This window comes from Enhydra lutris, unplaced genomic scaffold (genome assembly GCF_002288905.1).
Source record: "Enhydra lutris kenyoni isolate GAN:26980312 unplaced genomic scaffold, ASM228890v2 scaffoldscaffold63, whole genome shotgun sequence".
Lineage (NCBI taxonomy): Eukaryota > Metazoa > Chordata > Mammalia > Carnivora > Mustelidae > Enhydra > Enhydra lutris.
In genome coordinates, this window is record NW_019154147.1 from 4,204,765 (window position 1) to 4,226,510 (window position 21,746).

The 21,746-nt window shown below is 45.8% G+C and overlaps 1 protein-coding gene across 1 annotated transcript in view; it reads left to right on the top strand.

The window, feature by feature from the left end:
• Positions 1 to 21,746, top strand: part of LOC111158770 (BTB domain and CNC homolog 2) — a 142,503-nt gene that overhangs the window by 113,994 nt on the left and 6,763 nt on the right. The window contains exon 3 of the mRNA XM_022521034.1: positions 10,978 to 12,570. Within this exon, the coding sequence (XP_022376742.1) occupies positions 10,978 to 12,570 (1,593 nt within the window). The remainder of the gene's footprint in view (positions 1 to 10,977; positions 12,571 to 21,746) is intronic.

Here is a 21,746-nt window from a genome sequence, read left to right on the forward strand (position 1 = left end):
ACTTCCCTTGCAAAGGCAATGAGGCAGGCATTGAGAAGATGATATACATCTTTTTAGAATTTTTAATGTTTGCGTCTCAAAAGCCCTTCAAGTATATGATTTCTTCAGCACATCCTGACTTATTCCTATTTTGCAAAGGAAAGGGGGAAAAGGACAGCAGAGTATCTCCAGTTGTCAGGATCGAATTACCTTCCTTACTAAACACCAGTGGCCCACCCTTGACGATGCCAGGTCCTCTTGGCTATTGACGTATTAGTGGAGCATAAACCCACTTGCGCCAGAGGTCAGCTAGAAAATAACATTTCCACAAAAGACATGTGATCTGTCAGTTCTTCCGTTTTGATTTCTGATGGAAAATATGACTTCAGTTCTTGAAGAAAAAAAATCCCTAACCAGGCTTGACAGATGTCTTCAAATATGGATTGTCATGTGAAGGAAGGATTCAAATTGCCTGCTTGCCCCGGTGGGCATTACTAGGGTTAGCTCAATTCAGTTCAACAAATAGTTATAAAGAACCTGCAGTGCACAGGGCCCATGCTTTAAACTAAAAGTGGTCAGAGAAGGAGGGAGATGAATATCCTGCTAAACTCATGACATCAATTATCGCAGAAGCAAGCAGGTTTGACATTGATGTAAAAGTGTGAAGTATTAGGTGAATCATTGGCTAAACCAAGGAGAAGGGGAAGAGAGAAGCAATACTGATAGTCTCCAGTGTCTATCCATCAATGGGTGAAGCAGGAGTAATTAAAAAATTGAATTGGAGATTACTGCCAGGGTGATAAATAGAATTTCTTAGTAACCTAATGAGCAAGAGGACATCACGCTGAAATATGGCTGTGAGATGGAACTCCATATTTACAAAATTAGAGCAAAGGAGACGCATGATGCAGAACTTCAACTATAGGAATAGCTCCCAGAATTCTCTTCAACCAAGAAAAGAATACCTGAGTAGTTATTGATTTGCCCTACTGGCAGTTTCACTTTTAAGAAGGTAGAGAGTACAAGAGTAGAATTGCTATTTTGTTCCTAATACTGACTAACTAAAAGGAATTGATGGGAGTCAATCCTCTCCACATGAGGGGATCCTTAGAAGAAAGAGATTATCATCTTAGAGAAAGTGATCATCAAAGAGGACATTTTCTACAGTTTGAAATATTTCAACACCTTTTTGTATTACAATAAAAAGAAAACCCAACATGAAATTGACCATCTTAACCAATTTTAACTGAACTCTACTGATGTCCGTCAAACATTCATCTTACCTAAAAAATGTTCACGTTGTTATGAAACAGGATCTCCAGAATTCTTGTCATCTTGCAAATCCGAAACTCTGCACCCATTAAACAACAATTCCCCTTTTCTTCTTGACCCCAGCCCCTGGTAACCACCATTCCATTTTCTATATCTATGAATATGACTACCTCAGATACTGTATAAAAGAGGAATCATATAGTATTTGTCTTTTTGTGACTGGCTCGTTTTACTTAGCATAATGACCTCAAGATTTATTCATGTTGTAGTATGTGATAGAATTTCTTTCCTTTTTAAAACTGCACTATATTCCATTGTCTTTGTATACCATTTTGTTTTTCCATTCATCCACCAATGGACATGTGGGTTTAAGCAGACAAGGAAAATAAATGAACGGTTCTGTTTAGGGCAAGAAGGCAAGACAACCAACAGCTGGTCTTGGGACTGACCAAAGGATAACAGAATCCACAGTTACCTCCATATTGTGTTTCAAGGAGACTGTCTATTAGATGGAAAAGTAAGAAGAATTTGGAGAAGGGAGTGTAAACGCCAGGTAGATAATACCCAAGTTCCCAATGTTGATGAAGTAAACCCCCCCAAACTGCAGAAAAAAAAAATAGACATGATTATGGAACATCTTGTTATGGTCAAAATCTTTGAAAAATTGCAGAACCTAGGAAAGCGTCAGAAGTCTGGATGGAAATCAGAAAATTACGTAATTTTTTTTAAAAAAGGAAGAAAGTAGATCTTTAAAAAAAATTGACTGAAGAACAATTTGTATAATGGGAATGATTTATCTGGACAATAAATCTGAACATCGACACAAGCATATACCCTGGGGTCAAAAAAATCAATTTTGCAAGATTAAGATGGACACATGGCTTATCCGTAACACATGCTGAAAAACACCTCAGAGATGTTCACTGATAGCACCATAAGTATTCAGTGACAATGAAATACATCTTAGTTGGCATTCCTAGAAAATAGGATCTCAGCTGAGGAGGTGATAGTTCTGTCCGCCATACCAGTGACTGGAATATTTACCCAGACCAGATACCCTGCTGGGGATGCAGTAAAACTCAGGGTCATTCTAAAGAGAGCAGTGAGGAAGGTGTAAGGGCTCATAACTGGTTAGGTTACCAGGATGGGAATTTTGGTTTGATATGAAGAACTTAGAGGGGTCTGATGAGGGACTGAACTTCTCACACCTGGAAGACTTAAAAAATGTTTTGTGTTTTCTGGTTGAAGATCAAGTGGTTGATGGTTGGTTTGAAATGACTAAAAAGGTTGAGGAGGTAAAACCAAACCTTGACTCAAGAGAATTATGGTCTAGGAAGATCATTGGTTTCCTGAATGGGGAAAGGGTCATTTAAAATGGAAATTAGGTAATTTTTAAAAATCTTCTTTTAAAAAATAATTTTCGGTTGGAGGCGGTTTTTCAAATGAAACTATAAACCTAGATGCAGGTTTTACTACTTCATTACCAGTGAGTGGGATGCTTTTCACTTTCATTTTACACTGAAAAATGTAAAAAGTTACTACTATTTAATACCTATTTTAGGATCTACACTTATACTGAAATTAGATTTTTTTAAATTATTCCATGAACTTCATTATGTAATCTTTCAGAAGGGAGACTTCCTGTTTTCATTTATACCTTTAGAGTAAATATGAATACATTATCTTATATGTATGTCATATATAAATTTTGCCTGTCCCTTACATGAGAAAGATAACCATACCTGAATGAGAAAGGAGCAGGAGAGTTGAACTCCACGGTCAGAATAATTGAGTTAAACCCTGGTTGACCAGCTGTGTGACTTTGGGAAAATCCCTTCACCTTTCTGGACTTTCTGGGCTTCACCTTTTTTGGCTTCCTTGTCTGTAAAGTGGATGAGGATTGAGTCAGGGAAACAGAAACAATGACAGGTGTTTCAAACAGAGGGGATAGAAAACAAGGAATTGGTTACACAGGTGTTAGAAAACTGGAAGAACAGAAAGGGGAAGCAGAATTAACTCAGTGACTCAGGCGCCTGGGTGGCTCAGTCGGTTAAGAGTCTGCCTTCAGCTTGGGTCATGATCTTAGGGTCCTAGGATGGAGCGCTGCATCAGGCTCCCTGCCCAGTGGGGAGCCTGCTTTTCCCTCTCCTGTTCCCTCTGCTGTTGCTCCTCTCTCTCTCCCTCTCTCATAAAAAATCTTTTTTAAAAAATTAACTCAGTGATTAGTGATTATAGGAAGCAGCTACCACTCCTAGGGCCAGAGAGGATACAAGGAGCCTAGAGAAGGAGCTGATACCTGTACCTGTGAAGGAGACAGCCCTTTGCCAAAAACTCCAGCACGGAGTCAAGGATGTAGCCTCCTCCAGAACACACAGCCAGGGAAGGAAAAGAAAAAGAAACAAAGAACCACATCTTTCCTCTCAATTTCTGATATCCCACCAGTGCCCCCTATTGGCAGAATCTAATAATAAGTCAACCAACAAAGAAGCCTGAGAAATGTACTCTGCCAGCATTACAAAGGGGAACAGAAAAAAGAATTGACATAAAGCCAAGAGACAATAGTCAAGAGGTAGCATATGAGGTAATAATGTCAGACCAAAGTAAATTAAGGTATAGAAGTCAAAGTTAGTGGTTGGTCAGAATTATTTATATTTCCCCTGTTTGTATTAAAGTAATGTTACTTTAGGACACAGATGGAGTTAGATGGATGGAAAGATAAACACAGACACTGATAAATACATTTAGTTCTGAGCTGAATAATTTCTGAATAAGTTTCATGAAAGTTTTTCTAATTAAAAAAAGTTTATATTTAGGGGTGCCTAGGTGGTTCAGTGTGTTAAGCATCTGCCTTCAGCTCAGGTCATGGTTGCTGAGTCCCAAGGATCAAGCTCTGCATTGGGCTCCCTGCTCAGCAGGGAGTCTGCTTCTCCCTCTGCCCCTCCCCCTGCTCGTGCTCTCTCTTATTCTCTCTCTCAAATAAATTAACGAAATCTTAAAAAAAAAAAAAGTTTATGTTTAGTTCATGATTTAGGAACAACTACAAGATATATGTTTTTGCAAACCCTTGTGACAGGAATAGTTATAGTGAAAATGTGACTTATTGTGGGATCCTTCCTCAAGAGTTCCCAGGAATTGATTTCAGGGAGTCTGAGTCCATGAACAGACTCCAGTCTGAGATCATGACTCTTCATTATGGGGAGACCTAGAGTCTCATATGAGTCAACTCAAGTCAGGTCTTTGTTCACTGAACGTACCTGATTTTCCTTTTTTATTTTATTTTATTTTTCTGATTTTCCTTTTTTCAAACAACCAAAAAGTACCTTAGTAGGCAGACCATGTATTTCCAGGATACTCCTGGCCCTGCTGGTAACCACTGACCTGTGCTGCCGATCCCAGCAGCCATGCCAGCTAGTCTTTGGAGTTTTAGTGTAATGGAGTTCCACTGTTTGGATGTCGTCTGCCCCACTAAAATCAGGGAGCCTGTCTCAGCTACAGGCAAGAGGGCCTGTGCATTCATGCATGCATGTGTGCGAGTGTCTTGACACGCCATATTCATAGACACACAAGCTGTTCAGGGCTCCATGGTCGGAAGGACACTGTACTTAGTTTAATGTTCGGCTGTACCTGGAAATCACGTAACCACTTTGGATGGTGGGTAGAGGGGGGCAGTTGTGAATCGAAGGCCCAGAAAGGGTCTTGCAGATAAAGTGGCATTGGAGGAAGAGCCAGAAGGAGAGGGAGTGAGACTTGCCATTCTTTGACTTATTTTGATGAACTTCAGCTCAGCCTTCAACATTCAAGGCAAAGGCACCTTTTCCAGAAAGTCTTCCACTAATGCTCTGAGCAGTTACTGCCCCCTGCTTTGGTCCTCCCTTAGCACCCTTTAAATACCTGTTCCATGCTTAGGTTACATTATAGACCTTTGTATTAAACATCTGTCTCCCTGCTCGCCCTCTTAGCTCCTTGGAGAAAGCACAACTATTTCTGTTCATTTTTTTTAAAATAATTGTAGCAGTAATTGTTGTTACTCAATGCCAGATCTTGTTCTAAAGGTTTTACCACAAGATGGGCACTGTTGGTATCCCTGTCTTACAGCTGGAGAAACTGAAGGACAGAAAGGTTAAGTAACCAGCCCAAGTTCCCAAGCAGGTACACAGCAGAGCTGGGATTTGAATCCCAGAAAACTGGTTCCTTCGGTTCTCACACAGTGCACAACGAGTGCCCAGTAATTGTTGGTGAGTGAATGAACGAGTGAATGAATGAATGAAAAAAAGGTAAAGAAAAATAGTGACTAAATGTTCAGGTAGAGAATCTCAAGGGGGCAGATTTACAAATAGTAGAGGATCTTTATGTTGTGGCTACAGACCCAAAATCAAGCCTACAGGGGAGAGGAAAGACAATTTTATGCTTTTAAGCCACATTTACTAGCACAGATAATTACTTTCTTTAGGGAAGAAAAACACTATATAAAATTATATGCTTATATGTATAAATCAACTTAAATGTTTATCTTTGTTTTTACAAAAAATGGAAATGGAAAAAAGATTGGTTTCTCTGGTTCTATCTTTAGCTAAATTAATACTAAAACGACCAGAAGCTTTGTTGAAAGACTGAAGCTCATTAATTTAACAAATACAAATACACCCAGATATAAGTATAATATGCTTGTATAACATGCTGCTTTGGGGAGAAAGCATGATAATACGGATATTGATTATAGAAAATTAAGATTAGGGGCACATGGGTGGCTCAGTCGCTTAAGTGTCTGCCTTGAGCTAGGGTCATGATCGTGGGGTCCCGGGATCGAGACCACCATCGGGTTCCCCACACAGGAGGTGCTCTTCTCCCTCTGCGTGCTGCTCCCCCTGCCTGTGCGCTCTCTCTCTCTGCCAAATAAATAAATAAAGTCTTTTTTTTTTTTTTAATTAAGATTAGAAGTGACACCTCATCACCAAATCAGTCTCCCTCCTGCAGAATGGAATGCAGTGCTGTGTGGGGGTGGAAAGGAAGAGTGAGTTGTCCCCAAAGTTGTTTTCTTTGACAAGTGCCTCGCTGTGCAAAGGGTTCAGAGGGATGGCCGTGGCTCAGTGTAGTAAAAAGCCCATCCAGCATAGCTTTGTTACTGTCATCTCCCCAGCCCCTGCAAGGTATATAAGAGATCCGTCTTCATCGGGGAAGCATGCGTGACGTGGCTTGTAAGCCCACAGTTCAGCAGCCTTGAGAAGTGTGCCATCCCTCCCCTAGAAAACAGTCCCAAGATCTCCCCATGCATCTGGTCCGCCCTCTGAGGAGGAGCTCAGTGCTACAACCGCGTGTAAATACTGCCAGAACCAACGGAGAAGACCTTAATCACATGGCTTGAGTAGAGAACGCTGCTCCAAGTCTCCTAAAAATTCCCAAGCCCTGTTTTCAGTAGACACCTGAAGCCCACTGCCTGATTCCTGTAATGATCCAGAGCGATGGAAACTGTTAGATCTTTCCTTTCAGGAGCTCTGTCCAGCAGGAAGCCGGGTAACTCCAGAGAGGGAGCTTTGCAAACAGCACCTAAACGTGCCCTATGCCCGCTGAGTTTTCATCGGTTCATCCTCCTTCCACCAACAGCATAGAGAGGGTACATCAGAACCCATGGAACAAAAGGCTAAGGGTCATAGTTTCAGTGGGTCATATTTTCAACACATTATCCTCATGTGGGCTCACACCGCAGCACACGAGTTCAGTAGTTTGACATTGTTTCTTTCAGACCTGAAACTCCACAGTCAGGGCCACTTGCCTTGTGTGTGCCAACTACTGGAGAAGGTCATCACCTGCTTGGAGCAACCAGAGGGCAAGAGAGATAGCCTGCTTCCCTTAGAGCAGTGGCACACAGCTCCATTACCATCAGTGAAATGGAACTGGTTTGCTATTTCTAGCCACTTCATTCCACTTTAACTTTATGATCATTACCTTTTTAAATAACATTTTTATGGGTCGTTAGTTTTATGTGTGCTTCTCCACTTCCCATCTCTTCTTATTTTTCCCATTATCAGAGCCTTACTTGTTAAAAACAGAAAGTAAATAACAATGCAGCCTTGTGATCACGGTTTCATAAACATACAGCTTTCCCTTGGTACCTGGATGTTTGCTTTCTGAGTACAGTGAGTGAGTTTAAATGATTCCTAAAAATGGAAAGTCAGTGCAAGCTACCAAGATGAATCCTAAAACCAGTATTTAGAAAGCATCTACCTGATTTGACATGGCCTGCAGGTGTGATGGGCACTTGCTTTCTGTTTTGTGTATTTGGAGTTAACACAGCTGGCCTAAAGCGTACCAGAGATGGGTTCCTCTGAGGGACACAGAGTGGTTCAGAAGGTACCCATTAGATCAGAGTAGCTCTTGACCCACAGTGAACACAGAGCGATTTCACTGCACCCCAGGTCCTGTTTATGAGGGCTTAAGGGGTCCCCACAGACCTCAGCAGTCACCTTCTCTCCTGAACTGGGAGGGATTTCTCAGCTGACAACTGATCATATAATCTTGTGATAGCTTTCCCATTGTTGACTGATGTTGTTACTTGATAATTAACTTTCCATTGTTAAGGTGGTATCTACAAAGCTACATTGTAGGTTTCTTGGGAGCAGGGCCTAGTCTTGTACTTATCCATTCCTCATAGCACTTCCGTTGGAATCCCAGCTCTACGACCTTGAACGAATTCCTTCACCTCCCTCTTTCTGTTTCCTTGTCTCCAAAACAGAGGCAGCCATGCCTTCTTGGCAGTGTGTTATGAGAACAAGCTAGCGTGGCGCTGGGCACTGGGATCACTTGGTAGATGGTAACTAGACAAAGCCTGGCACACAGAAGCTGAGCAAAATTTAGCAGAACTGAATGTGACAAAGCAGGATTTAAACTCGTGTGAGGAGAGAGCTAGTTACAGACTCTTGAAATTTCATGTTGAGGACACCACTGCCTCTGACCTTGAACTTGAATGAGAGTTTACAATCCTGGTTTTAATCATGACTCTTTTATGACCATAGGATGATCCTTTCAAGCTTATCATGTCTCCTTGGCCCAAAAGGACTAGTGATGTGATCTGGGATGTGGAGACCGTGCTCATTGGCACCGTCAGTCCCACTCACACTTACGCACCCACTTGTCCCTGCTTGGAGAGGCCTCTTCTCCAGCTCCTTGTAGCCATGTGTCAGTGGCAATGCCCATGACTAATCTAATCATCCCCAGGGGTGTTCCTGGTTTCTCTAGGAATTTTCTTTAAAAGCAGCCATAGTGGGGAACAGTGGCAGAACTTACTAAGACCAATGGCATCGAAATAAAAACAGAATGCCCATAAGGGAGGACTGTTTAAAAAAATGTAAATAACATTGAGGTGAGTTTCCCCCACTTCCCATATACTGAGCACACGTACGCAAACTTGAGATGTGTGCTTCCATTCAGCAAACGGCAAATTGCCTGGGAGCGGAGCAGAAAATGCTTCCTTATGGAGGGGTCAGCTGTGCCTTGATTAGGCCATTCTTCTCTTTGTGGCGAAGTCACATTACAGCAAAGAAATGGGTCATGTGACATTCCCATCACTTCCTTTGGTTACTTGTAAATGGGTACTTCCTTGCTTTGCACTTCCTCGGAAAGGTTCCTGGGGGGAGAGTACATAAAACAGATATAGTAGATACTGCATTTGCTGAATCTATTACCATGTCAGCTTAGTAGAACACAAAGGTAGGTCAGATGAGCTCCCTTTCAATAGTGGTACAAATAAGGGCTGTTCAATAGGACAAATAAGGACTGTCCCCTGCCCTGACTGGTTGGTTGGTGTGGATTATTGGTTTACACAGTGACTTGCTCCAAAAGTCATTCGAGATGATAGTCACCAAACAGACCGTCTTGTTACTTTCAGAGCGCTGTAGTTGTATGTTAGGAGCACAAGTAGGCTTCCAACATCTCAGTACCACACAGGCTTTTGTCAGGTGTGTGCCGTGTTAGAGACCCTAATCAGATGCAGAGTTATAAAGAGAAATGAAGCCGTTCGTGATCTGAAGGAGCTTGCTGTCTAGCGGTAGAAACAGACCCAATTAAGTGTAATAAAAGTGAGACGGCAGTGATTGCCCTTGTGGAGCTATAATGTGAGTCTGGCGGTCATGTTTTTCTGTTGTGTTCTTTTTTTAACCCAATATCTTGGGACTCGTTATCTGACAGAGGTGGGGTTTTTTTAAATTTGGAATTTTATTTAAAGTCCTTCCGAAATACAAACCAATTAAAATCCCATTCGGTTATATATCCAGGAAATTTCCCTTACTGGAAAGAATGCCGCATATAAAAATTGGTGCCGCTCTGAACACTCCAGGGCATTTTCCTCACACTAGCGATGGGGCTGAGAGGCTGGTATTGTATGTTTTAAGAGGTTGGGAGACCGCTCTGGGATAAGGCAGTGTCCAAGTTGAATCACGGGCAAGGGATAGAAGTCCCCACAAGACTTTTGGCTGTGTGTGCCACCGTGAATTCAGTACATGTGAAAGTCAGCTGCAGAACTGGCCAGCTCACCTTGCTCTACACCTATGCCTTTAGCAGATATTTTGTAATAACTGCTTTTAGAGCTTCCAGCAAGGACCCCATGGTGGCTGCTTTCATTCAGTTTCTACCCATACCATTCAAACCGCAGATCTGCCTTCCCTTTCGAAGGGGCCAGGGGTGTTTGCAAGAACCTAGGAGATGCACGTAGGTTTCCATATAGGGTGAGGAAGCCTGCCCTGAACCCCAGCAAGTTTAATCCACTTCCATCTGAGAGAACAGTTGGCCTTAGGCAATGCATCTCTAATTGTCTAAGTCACCCTCTGCGTGCATGGGGGTGTGTGCGGACACAAAGCCGTGCATAAATAGCACATTTTCAGTCGATAAAATGTGAAGCGTGAGGAGCACATGACAGTAGTAGGCTGAGCCTCTGAAGATTTAGCAGGAAAGAAGGCAGCTGCATGGCAAAGCCATTGCTCGTAATTAGGGAAGGAATAGCCTGTGTCCAGTGCCGCTCAGCAGCTTCAACCATTTAAATGGCAGTCGGCCTGTTTAGTTCTGGAACCCCCGTTCTTTCTGGGCCAGCAGTTGATTTTGGGATTATTGTCTGGATTATTGTCCTCTCTGAGGTATCCCTGTAAGATCAGGTAGGATGTGAGGACTGAAAAGTCCCATGTGGAAACCATGATGAATGAGAAACACAGCAGTTGCTTCCATGTCACTCTTTAACTTGTTAAGTGAAGGAAAACTGTTTTTCGACCCCTGTGGACTTTCAGGTTTTAACAGGCCATATTGCCAGTTTCGCGGTGGACAAGAAAAAAACAGAACGCTTTCTTTGGCTCGAGCGAGCCACAAGTGTCACGCCTCTCCTTACTAGAAGGGCTCTCCACGGGTGTGACTGGGAGGGAAATTAATAGGCTTCCCATCATTACCATGTATTTTTGCCAGGATATTTCATTAGCGTCAACACTGAGCCGGTTGTCACCTTGCGGAGCCACTGGACCCTGGTGATTTTCAGTGCCGTGTGCGGGGCGATGGAGTGCGGAGGCACGCACGAGACAGGCACTAATTATTGGAAGCGGAATCACTGCTGACCCAGTGCGAGATTAACTGCTCCCTTGCAGTCTTTATTCTGGGACATTAGCACTGTCTGGTTACCCTGCTTCAGTTGAGGGATTCGGGACAATAGCCACGCTGATGGTAACGTCGGCAATTTCCCTGTTTGTTTTGCAGGTCACGGCCAGGGGCTTTGGGCCTCTGTTACAGTTTGCCTACACCGCCAAGCTATTACTCAGCAGAGAAAACATCCGCGAGGTCATCCGCTGTGCTGAGTTCCTGCGCATGCATAACCTGGAGGACTCCTGCTTCAGCTTCCTGCAGACGCAGCTCCTGAACAGTGAGGATGGCCTGTTCGTGTGCCGGAAGGACGCTGCGTGCCCGCGCCCGCAAGAGGACCGCGAGAACTCCGCGGGAGAGGAGGAGGAGGAAGAAGAGGAGACGATGGACTCCGAGACGGCCAAGATGGCGTGCCCCAGGGACCAGATGCTTCCAGAGCCCATCAGCTTTGAGGCCACCACCATCCCCGTAGCCGAGAAGGAGGAAGCGCTGCTGCCCGAGTCCGATGTGCCGGCCGACAACAAGGAGAGCTCCGAGAAGGACGCGTTGACGCAGTACCCCAGATACAAGAAGTACCAGCTTGCATGTACCAAGAATGTCTATAACGCATCGTCACACAGTACCTCAGGTTTTGCAAGCACATTCAGTGAAGAGAACTCTAGCAACAGCCTCAAGCCGGGGCTTGCCGTGGGGCAGATTAAAAGTGAGCCGCCCAGTGAAGAGAACGAGGAAGAGAGCATCACGCTCTGCCTGTCCGGGGACGAGCCTGACAGCAAGGACAGAGCCGGGGACCTCGAAATGGACCGGAAACAGCCCAGCCCCGCCCCCGGCCCCGCCCCCACCGCCGGGGCCACCTGCCTGGAGAGATCCAGGAGCGTGTCCTCCCCCTCCTGTTTAAGGTCTCTGTTCAGCATAAAAAATAGTGTGGAGTTGTCTGGCTTGCCCAGTACCTCTCAGCAGCACTTTGCCAGGAGTTCGGCGTGCCCTTTTGACAAGGGGATCACTCAGGGTGACCTTAAAACTGACTATGCCCCTTTCCCGGGGAATTACGGACAGCCTCACCTGGGCCAGAAGGACGTGTCCAACTTCACCATGGGGTCGCCCCTCAAGGGGCCTGGGTTGGAGGCTCTCTGTAAACAGGAAGGAGAGCTGGACCGGAGAAGTGTGATCTTCTCCTCGAGCGCTTGTGACCAAGTGAGCACTGCGGTGCATTCGTATTCTGGGGTAAGCAGTTTGGACAAAGACCTCTCCGAGCCGGTGCCAAAGGGTCTGTGGGTGGGGGCTGGCCAGTCCCTCCCCAGCTCACAGGCCTACTCCCACGGTGGGCTGATGGCTGACCATTTGCCAGGAAGGATACGGCCCAACACTAGCTGCCCGGTGCCAATCAAAGTCTGCCCTCGCTCGCCCCCTTTGGAGACCAGGACCAGGACTTCCAGCTCATGCTCCTCCTATTCCTACGCAGAGGACGGGAGCGGGGGCTCGCCCTGCAGCCTCCCTCTCTGCGAGTTCTCCTCCTCGCCCTGTTCCCAGGGAGCCAGATTCCTAGCCACAGAACATCAGGAACCAGGCCTGATGGGAGATGGAATGTACAACCAAGTCCGACCCCAAATTAAATGTGAGCAGTCTTATGGAACCAACTCCAGCGACGAATCCGGATCGTTCTCGGAAGCAGACAGTGAGTCGTGTCCCGTGCAGGACAGGGGCCAGGAGGTAGGGAACCCGCATGAATTCAAGCATGTGATCCACTCTTGCGGTCCTTTATCTGGACTCTACCTGCTGCCCCACCACTCCCAGATTAAAGGTTCCAGGAATGGGACTGCTTTCCCATCCACAGAGGCAGGATGTTTCAGTCATTCCAAATTAGCTACTTTTGTCCTGGAAGGCACTTGAAGTTTGATCTAGGTTTCGGTACTCAACAAGCAGAGGCAAGCTGTTTACTAAAAAACATTCAGTCCAATGCATGAAGGGTGTGTTCGGGTACCTCAGCTCTCCCCCTTTCTCCTTCTCCACCTGCTTTGAAAGGGTGCCGTACTCATCACCCTCCAGGGTGAAAGAAAACGGAGAATCACTTTCAAAACTGATTGATTGACACTAGACAGACCCACAATAGCAGGTGCTGGTGCAGCACCCCTTAAGTTTTCCTTGTCAGCAGGAGTCCCCGGGGCCATCCCTTGTCCATGGCAGTGCAGGCAACAAACTGCTCCCCGTCCATCACGGTCCCAGGACCCTGCAGAAGCACCCTGGTCAGGCGTACCTAACTGTGCAGTGGATCGTTTTCCCAGCTCCCCACTAATGATGAGAGGAGGAATGGGGGTGAGTAGCTGTTTCTGCTCACCCTGAAAGCAAAGTACCTTCTCACGATCTATAGATAAAAATTCCCAAAGGCTCCATCCCCCGTACCAATGCCGGGAGACGGAGCGGGAACCCACCAGCCACATTATGAGCAACACTCCCATGGCTGAGGAGAAAGAATAGACGCCCCCTCTGCTTCCCTTTCCCCGCTGTAGCATGAAAGTCCCCTGCAAAGATCTAAGGGAGTCTTGTGTCATGATCTGGCACTGTCTGGCTGATTGAAAAGGAGCCAACCTGAGAATTGCCACCTGGGTCTCAGGCCCGCCTCGGGAGCCTCGGGAGCAGCAGGAGCAGACCCGGGGAGAGGCCCCTGCTCAGAGCTGCTTGCCTGAAAACCGCAGGAGGAGAGGAAGCCCGGCCCTCACCAGGCCAGCGCCCTCCGTCCGCTTCCACGCTCCCAGGACCTCGGCGCCCGTAAAGCAGGGACGGTAACCCAACCAGACAGCAGAAATGCCGCACGGGGTTAGGTGCCTTTTCACAGAGCCACGTGCGGGGGATTCAGCCTCTGTGAGATTGGCAAGAAGCACATGAGGTTTTAGTTAGGGCGTGTTTTGAAAGTAGATCCCAAAGCTCCCCATGCCAACTGCAGAGATGCCCCGTGGTCATTTCCTGGTGTTGCTAGCGAGCCGCTCGGGCTGGTCTGTGACTGCCTGGGGGAAAATGGAGGAGGACAGAAACGTACTGGAAGGATTTCATGTAGCTCAAAGAAATTACAAAGGAAATTTGAATGGGAACTCTTCCTGTCTGAGTACACCCTGTCCCCTCGGTTTGGGTTGTGCCTAGTGCCCCAGGCAAGTGGCATCTGTGCCCCCCTGAGCTGAGAGGACTGAGTTTTTGTGAAAACAGTGCAACCTTGTGCTCTCTCTTCCCTCACTCGTTTCTCTTCCTCTCATCATAACTTAGGTGAGGTTTTCTTTTTTTATTCCCCCTGACATTGTTCCTAAGCCCCCCTGATGCAGAAACCTAGTCCCTGGGTCAAGTTCATCAGCGTAATGATTTATCTTGCCGAGGAGTGGTGTCTGGAGAAAAGGACAAATGTCTTTGTCTTTGTCTCTACCCGAAGAGGAGCCTCCCACCATTAAGCTGAAGGGATTGTGTTGTCATGACATTTGCATATGTTCGAGGAACTGTCAGTTTCTGATCATCTCCTTTTATCTCTCTCATATCCCAAAAGAGAGTTTAAAGTCACTTCTTCAAATGAAATGCCACCAACAAGAGCATGTGTGTTTTTCCTGGGTGTTTGGGCAACATCACTTGTCTACCTTTAGAACGTCTCAATTCTAAACGAACCAGTCAAAAGGAAACTTCATTCAACCTATAAAAAATTTCATGAAAAATGCCAGTGCTTTAAAAATATTTTTACTTTAACTTTAAAAAAAAAAATGCTCTTTGCATTTCTAAACACTGAAAGCAGGAACCTTTACCAGAGCTCTGTACTGTTTCAAGAATCACATTTAGCCCCCCGCAGAAGGGCATTTTGAACAGGGTTGGTAGAATAAAGGTAAACTTCTTCCCAGTTTGACATTTTAGTTTTCCTAGAGTAGAGATTAGGTCTCAGAGACCCAGCATGACTGTTCCTCTTTGGGTTAATAATTTTCTTCCAGGAGTTTCTTTGACCCCAGTGGAAGTATGGTCCCCAGTAATAACACTGAAGGCAAATCCTTTATTCACAACGTGAACTATCCCTCGTTTTCCTGAACTGATCCGGAAGAGGCCAGCCTCTGTTGGTCTGAGTCCTGCCCTGATCTGCTCTTCGGAGAAGGCCGGGTGACTCCCCTTCTGCATGAAGCCCAGGGAGACACTGGAGTCAGAAACCAGAGTTCTCCCCTCCGACCAGGCACCTGTCCAGTGCTCCAGACAGACACTGGAGCCGGGCTCCTTCCCAGCCTCTCTTCCTCCACCTCAGTCAGGAGCCAAAATGTTAGCTCAAAAGAAAATATCAGCATTCCTAACAGCCGGTAAAGTGCTCTTGTTACACCATCTCATCGATTCTGACCTCTCTCATCCTTTTTCACAGTCCCCTAGCTTTGAAGAGAGCTTCAATGAGCACAATATTATCCTTCCTCAACAATCACCTCTTTAAAATTACTTTCTTCTTTGAAACAATCAAACACCGCTTACGCAGCCCCTAACAGACCAAATTTAAGAGGCTCTCTCTGGGTCTGCAACAACACAGAAACACATATTTGCACCTCTGGGGGTCTGAGTTTTAGTTTAGTGGCATTTACTGTTGAACTAGCTTCCTTCACAGAGCTGTTCTACTGTGTGCATGCCTCTAGGTCCGTCACATCAGGTTAAATCATACTTCCTTACTATGCACAGGCCCCACACAGCACAGCTGATAGCTAACCATAGCTAACCATAGCTACCCTAGCTACCGTCTACCAAGTGACAGTCCAGGTGTTTCCAGTTTTTTTCCCTTCTTATAAAAATTGCTGCAATAAACATTTTTGTGAACATACTCAGTAGTGGTGCTTTTATTTTTGTGGGTTAGAATTCCCTAAGTGGGTTAAAGGTGATGCTGATCTGTGAAATACTGCCTACTTCCCCAAAAGGTTGTATCCTTCAGCAATTTATGGATGTCCGTTCCCCCCTGTTCTTGCCAGCACTGGCTGTAACCAGTCCTTTTAAATTTTGCCCATCTGCTGGGTAAAAGATAACAACTGACGAGGCTGACGTCTTTTCTCGTGTGTATGTGCCACTTCTATTTCCCTTTCTCTGACTTGCCACTTGACATCTTTGCCCATTTTTCTCTTGTGGTGTTCATCTTTAAATCAGTTTGTAGGATCCTTGGTCCCTAATACAGGAATATTAACCTTTTCTTAGAAATGTTTCCCATATTTTCTCCTACTATGTCTTTTTATTTATGGCATTTTTTCCCCCATACTGAAATGTTTAAGTTTCATGCACTCAAGTTATCCATCTTTTTCTAAATGACTTTTGGGTTTGCTATATTACTTAAAAAATCAGTTTGGGAATTTTTGTCTTACTTCCAATGGTGAAAAATATGAACAGGTCATATTAAGTAGAAAAAGTAACAAAACAGTATGTATAACAAGGTTCTAATTTGCTTTGTAAATATACATATGACTAAAAAGGCAGTATGGAGAGTAAGATAAAAATAGGAGGCAACGTTGGGGAGGAATATAAGGAAAGTTTCATTCTGTGTACCTCTGTAATGTCTGAATTTTATGTATGTATATCTCACACAGGGTCATGATTTTAATTGAGATACAATTCACACACCATAAAATTTACCCGTTAAAAGTGAATTATTCAGGGATTTTTCAATGATTCACAAAGGTGTGAACCATCTCCACTCTAATTCCAGGACATTTTAATCACCCCAAGAAGAAACACCATCCCCATTCCCAGGCGCTCCTCACTGTCCTTCCCAAACCCCAGGCAAACACTGATCTACCTTCTATCTCTAAAGACTTGCCTCTTCTGAACATTTCATAACAATGGGATCTTAGGCTGCGTGGCCTCTTGCGTCTGGCTTCTTTCACCGGGCATAATGTTTTCGAGGTTCATCCTTGCCACTGATGTACCAGCGGGTCCACCATATATCGGTGAATTGTTCTTTTTTATTGCGGAATAATCGTCTACCTTGCGGACATAGGGCACTTTGTTGATCCGTTCATCGGCTGAAGGGCGTTTGTATGGTTTCCTCTTTTTGACTCTTATCATTGGTGTGTAAGTGTTTTGTAGACACAGTTTTTCGGTTCTCTTCATTACATATGTAACGGTAGAATCGCTAACTCATGTGATAACAATATGTTTAACCTTTTGAGAAACTACCAGACTGTCTTCCAAGGTAATGGCCCCATTTGACATTCCCACCAGCAGTGCACAAGGGCTCCCATTTTGTTTTGTTTTGTTTTTGAGATTTTATTTATTTGACAGAGAGAGAGAGAGAGAGAGCATGAGTGGGGGAAGGGGTAGAGGGAGACGCAGACTCCCAGCTGAGCAGGGAACCTGATGCAGAACTTGATCCCAGGACCCTGGGACCATTACCAGAGCCAAATGCAGCCGATTAACAGACTGAGACACCCAGGCGCCCCCCAGGGGTTCCTGTTTCTCCATGCCCTCGCCAGCACTTGTCACTGTCCAGCTTTTTATTTTCGCCATACTAGTGCATGTGAAATGGTACCTCATTTTGGTGTACAGGTTCATTTTTACAATGTGAAAATTATAGACAAGTCACAAGTATTTCCCAAGGAGTAACCTTCTTTGTGGGATGGTTTTATACCACAAGCATTTCTAATTAATTGTAGGTTTTAGTAAGGAAGCACTAGAAAGACAATTTGCATGGCCAAAAGGATCGATGAGTTGGACCTGCTCTATTAACACATTTCATGTCAGGAGGGATAAAGCGTTCACGAGGGATAAAGCGTTCACGAGTGACGACGTGTGTACGTTTGTGTTGATGCGTGTGTGTGGAAGCTAGGAGAAATAATGTCTGACGTGTAATAAAATGGAAGAGCCGTGTCTGACTCTCACTCTTCCACCCACATGCCATCTCCCAGACATATGTTGTATGTAAAATTTTTATAGTCTTTTTTTGTGGTTCATTGAATCAGGCATCTTTCTTAAAATGCCTCTGATTGGTCTGCTTAATAAAAAGAAAACTTCGCAAGGCAGCGTAGACGTCGGCCGCATTTCTAATTAGAACAACGCTCTTGTGTGGTCTAGAAAGATGTTCCCAGCATCTGGAATTCCAATGTGTACTGTCTGTCTGGAAGAAGAAACCATGTGACAAAGAAAGGGCTAATCAACAGAATTAATAATACCTCATATCTATCAGGCAGTTCAGACCTTTCAAAGCACTTTCTCCATCTGTTACCCAATTTTATTCTTCGGAGCCATCCTGTAAGCTAAGTAGGGTATCTATTATCTTCCTCTCTCACGGATCCTCAAAGAACTTCGGGACGGAGAGAATGAAAGACTGGCTTGAGGTCACACAGCTAATTAATAGCAGTACGACTAAATCCCAGGTGTCCTGCATTGTAAAGTGGACCGTGAGAATAGAGGGTAGAAGGACAATTTTGCAGGAAATGTTTCTTAGTGGAGATGGGTGATTCTGTCTCGGGCGTCCATCTAGCACGGACCTGGTAGTCCGCCTGCCCACAGCACTGAATCAGCAGCCCAGTGGGGTCTTGCTCCCTCCTGTGAGGAAGGACAGAGCTCCCAGGGTCTTGTAAGAACACAGGTGTTAAGGGCATTGAGCCTCAGGGTACTGTTAGCATGATCCGACTCTCGCTGCTTCTATTCAACATCTGGTAATGAAACCAAGAAAGGAGGTAGGAAAGAAGATTCGCAAACCGGCTTCGGCTGGGATTTCTAGAGGAAATGCTTGTTTTCAGCTTTTCCTGCAACCTTTGCATCTCTGTCCTTCTCCAGTAGCTCCCGTTCAGCAAACCGGCAGCTCCAGGCAAGTGAAATGTGGTAAGGGGCATGGTGATGTGTGGTCTGCTTACAACCCTGTACAAAAGCTGCAGAGGAAACAGAGTCTCCGGGGAGTCCCTGGGAGCAAGACCGCCATTGTCTGAGGGGGGAGGGGGTGGGAATTTTTTCTCCTCTTTCGTCTCCTATTTGAATTTTCTGCAAGAAGTTATATTTCTTATGTAATTTTTAATGGTATTTTTGTTAAACTGGAAGCAAAGGGTCATTCTGGCTGCAGAGCAGGATGGTTGTTGGTAAGGAGAGAAGTGGAACAACGGATCTCTGTGGGGCGAGACGAGGCGCTGGCTCCCCAGGCTCCCTCAGCAACCCTGCCCAGGCCCTGGAGGAGGAGTATTTCGATTTCACTTACCATCCAGACGTTACCACTTTCTCCCACCTTTTGCTGGCCCCTGGGGCCAGAGGTCCCTCAGCACCCTGCCGCAACCCCCCATTTCACCAGGTGCTCCTAAGCTGGAGCCCCCAGAAGGTCTAACCCCACTCTGGGCCCCACTTAGCAGTCTGGTCCTGGGACTGGGCAGGAAAGCTCTCTGTCCTGTTCTTCCAGTCCTGCTCCAGAGGGCCGAGGAGAGAGACTAGCAAATCAACAGTAGCCAACCATGCACAGGGCCCTGTTGGCGCCCTTGCCTTGCTGACTCAGTGGCTGCGCCTGACTTTCGGAGTCCCAGCTGAAAACCGAAGTGGGGGTAGGGGGCAGCACCCGTGAGAAATCAGTACCCTCAGCTGCACGGGCCCTTCCCCTGCTGTGCGGCGTGCTTAGCCTCAGATGCCTGATGGGCTGCGCTTCCTGTGGGTCTGGTAGCCGGCAGCAGGTGCAGGCCAGCGTTCAGACAGGTGGTGGTGGGAGCCGGCAGGACGTTTCCTCTTGTTAGGCTGAGTGTTTCGCACTGTTTCTGAGAGTCCAGTGAGTGACAATGAAACCACTGCTGAGAAGTAAAACCCAGGAAGAAGAAGTGTGTGGAGGGGCAGTAAATAAGATGGTAAGCCCTATAGGGCCTATTTGGGTTAGAAGAATTCTCCAGAAGAAGAGCCTCCACCCTCTTGAAGTGTTTGAACCTTCGAAGGCTGAGGTGCATTCGCTGACTTTTGAGCCCCATTTGGGGAGTCTTGGGGGCCTGCAAGTTTGAGAATGGACTATTCTCCCCACTCCATAAGGGGGTCTGTGGCTGCTCTTTATCTCCGGGGAAGATGTCCACTGGCTTGGAACTTACTACTCTGCAAATGAGAAAGAGTCATGGTCAAGTTCACCATTGTTCCATCCCAAGAACCCTTCTGGACTTCCTCTTGGTAGTCAGTGTAAGCTCTCCCTTGTGAACAGAGCCTATTAGAAAGGAAAAGAGTGGTCAGCCGTGCAGTTTCTTTCCCATGGAAGAAGATCTATAGCTGACTATTTTCTTTTCCTTTGACCTCTTTAAAAAGCAGCTGGAGTTGCAACAGCTCTACCGAAACTTTATACGGCCTTTGCTTCAAGGACTTTGAAACGAGCTTTGTTGATTTTTCCTTTTCCTGTCAACCTCTGTTCTGTTTCCCTGGTGTTTCATATTCACTGTCTGGATGATTTTAAATACAGTAGCTCTCGGTCTAGAAGGCCTTTTGACTTTCCCTGTGGCCCGAACCGTAGGTACATATTCTTTGGGAAGCGAAGTAAACAGGATTTAGAGCAGAAGCCGCCTTGCTTTGTGGTGGGCGGAAGGAGAGCCTGCCCGAGGCCCCGTGGTGCTGCAATCTCTGTGGGCAAACAAGGCTTCTGCCTGGTGTGGAAACGTCCGTGTCCCCGCCAGGCTGATCTCCATGTGAGTCAGGCACTGTCCAGGATTGGAGTGTCTGTTTGTTATCCAAAGGGTAGAAAGGGAAATCAAACATTCTTCGGATCATTATAAGCCCTGTGCAAACACAGCCCATGGACAAAGCCTGCTGGCTTTCCCTGGCTGCCCGCCTTCAGCAGTGAGAGCAGGGCTGAGCTGAGTGTGGAGGAATGTGTGCTGTGGCGAGTTTGCTTTCTTGGGCCAAAACTGTACAGGTGTCATGGGACACAATTCACCGGGCAGAAGTTGAAAGTTGAATCAGAGCAGCCACTGGGAGCCCTCAGCAAATGTCACAGGCTCAGAGCTATGAAGGAACCTGATAAAGCAACTGCATCCAGCCACAGTCAAATGATCGTGCAGTGTGACTGCCTTTGTGCCTGGGGATTAACTAGCCATAAATGCTGGGATCTAGACCCGGCTTCCTGCATCTGATGCAATCAAAGCAAAAGCCTGAGCTCAGAATAGAGTATCTTCATCTGACTCCCTTGAGCAACGCAGACATAACACGGCAGCTGCTGAATATTAACGAGGGCTTGGTTTCTGCACCCGAAAATATTTTGATCAGTTAAACCCGGACCCTCCTGTTTTTCTCGTTTCCGGTTCACTGTGTCCCATTTGTTCTGTCTCCTAGAGCTGTGCTGTCCAGTGTAGCAGCCACACGTGGCTATCGAGCCCTAGAAATGGGCCTCGTTCTGAATTGTGCTAAGTGCAAAAAACGCTTCCAGTTTTGAGAATGTAGTGCCAAAAAAGCAAACCATCTCAATAATGTTTATATTAATTACATGTTGAAATATGGTGGACCTATTGGACTCAACTAAATATACTATTAAAATGAATTTCAGTTGTTTCCTTTCACTCCCTTTAATGTGGCTGCTAGAAATGGGAAATCACGGCGCTTGTTTGCATTGGACAGCGCTGGGCGGGCACTGAAGGAAGTGTAGGTTTAGAGCGCCATCTGCTGGTCCGCCGAAAGCAGACGCTGATGTCAACAAGCGCTAAGTGAATGAGTCCCAGACACGGACACTTTGTTAGCCAAGCAACGCGCAAACTTCCTTTTCTGAAACAGGACCAGAACCGAACCCCGAAGTCCCTGCATCACCAACAAGAGTCTTGGAGAGGGCAGTGCTGAAGATCCAGGCCTGTGCACTTGACAGAATATAAGGAGGACACAGATCCATCCCTCCAGAGACGCATTTCCTCTCCTTGGATAATGCTTATTCGTCTTTGTCAAGAGTCTGGAAGTTGGAATCTTGCTGCTGACAGTAT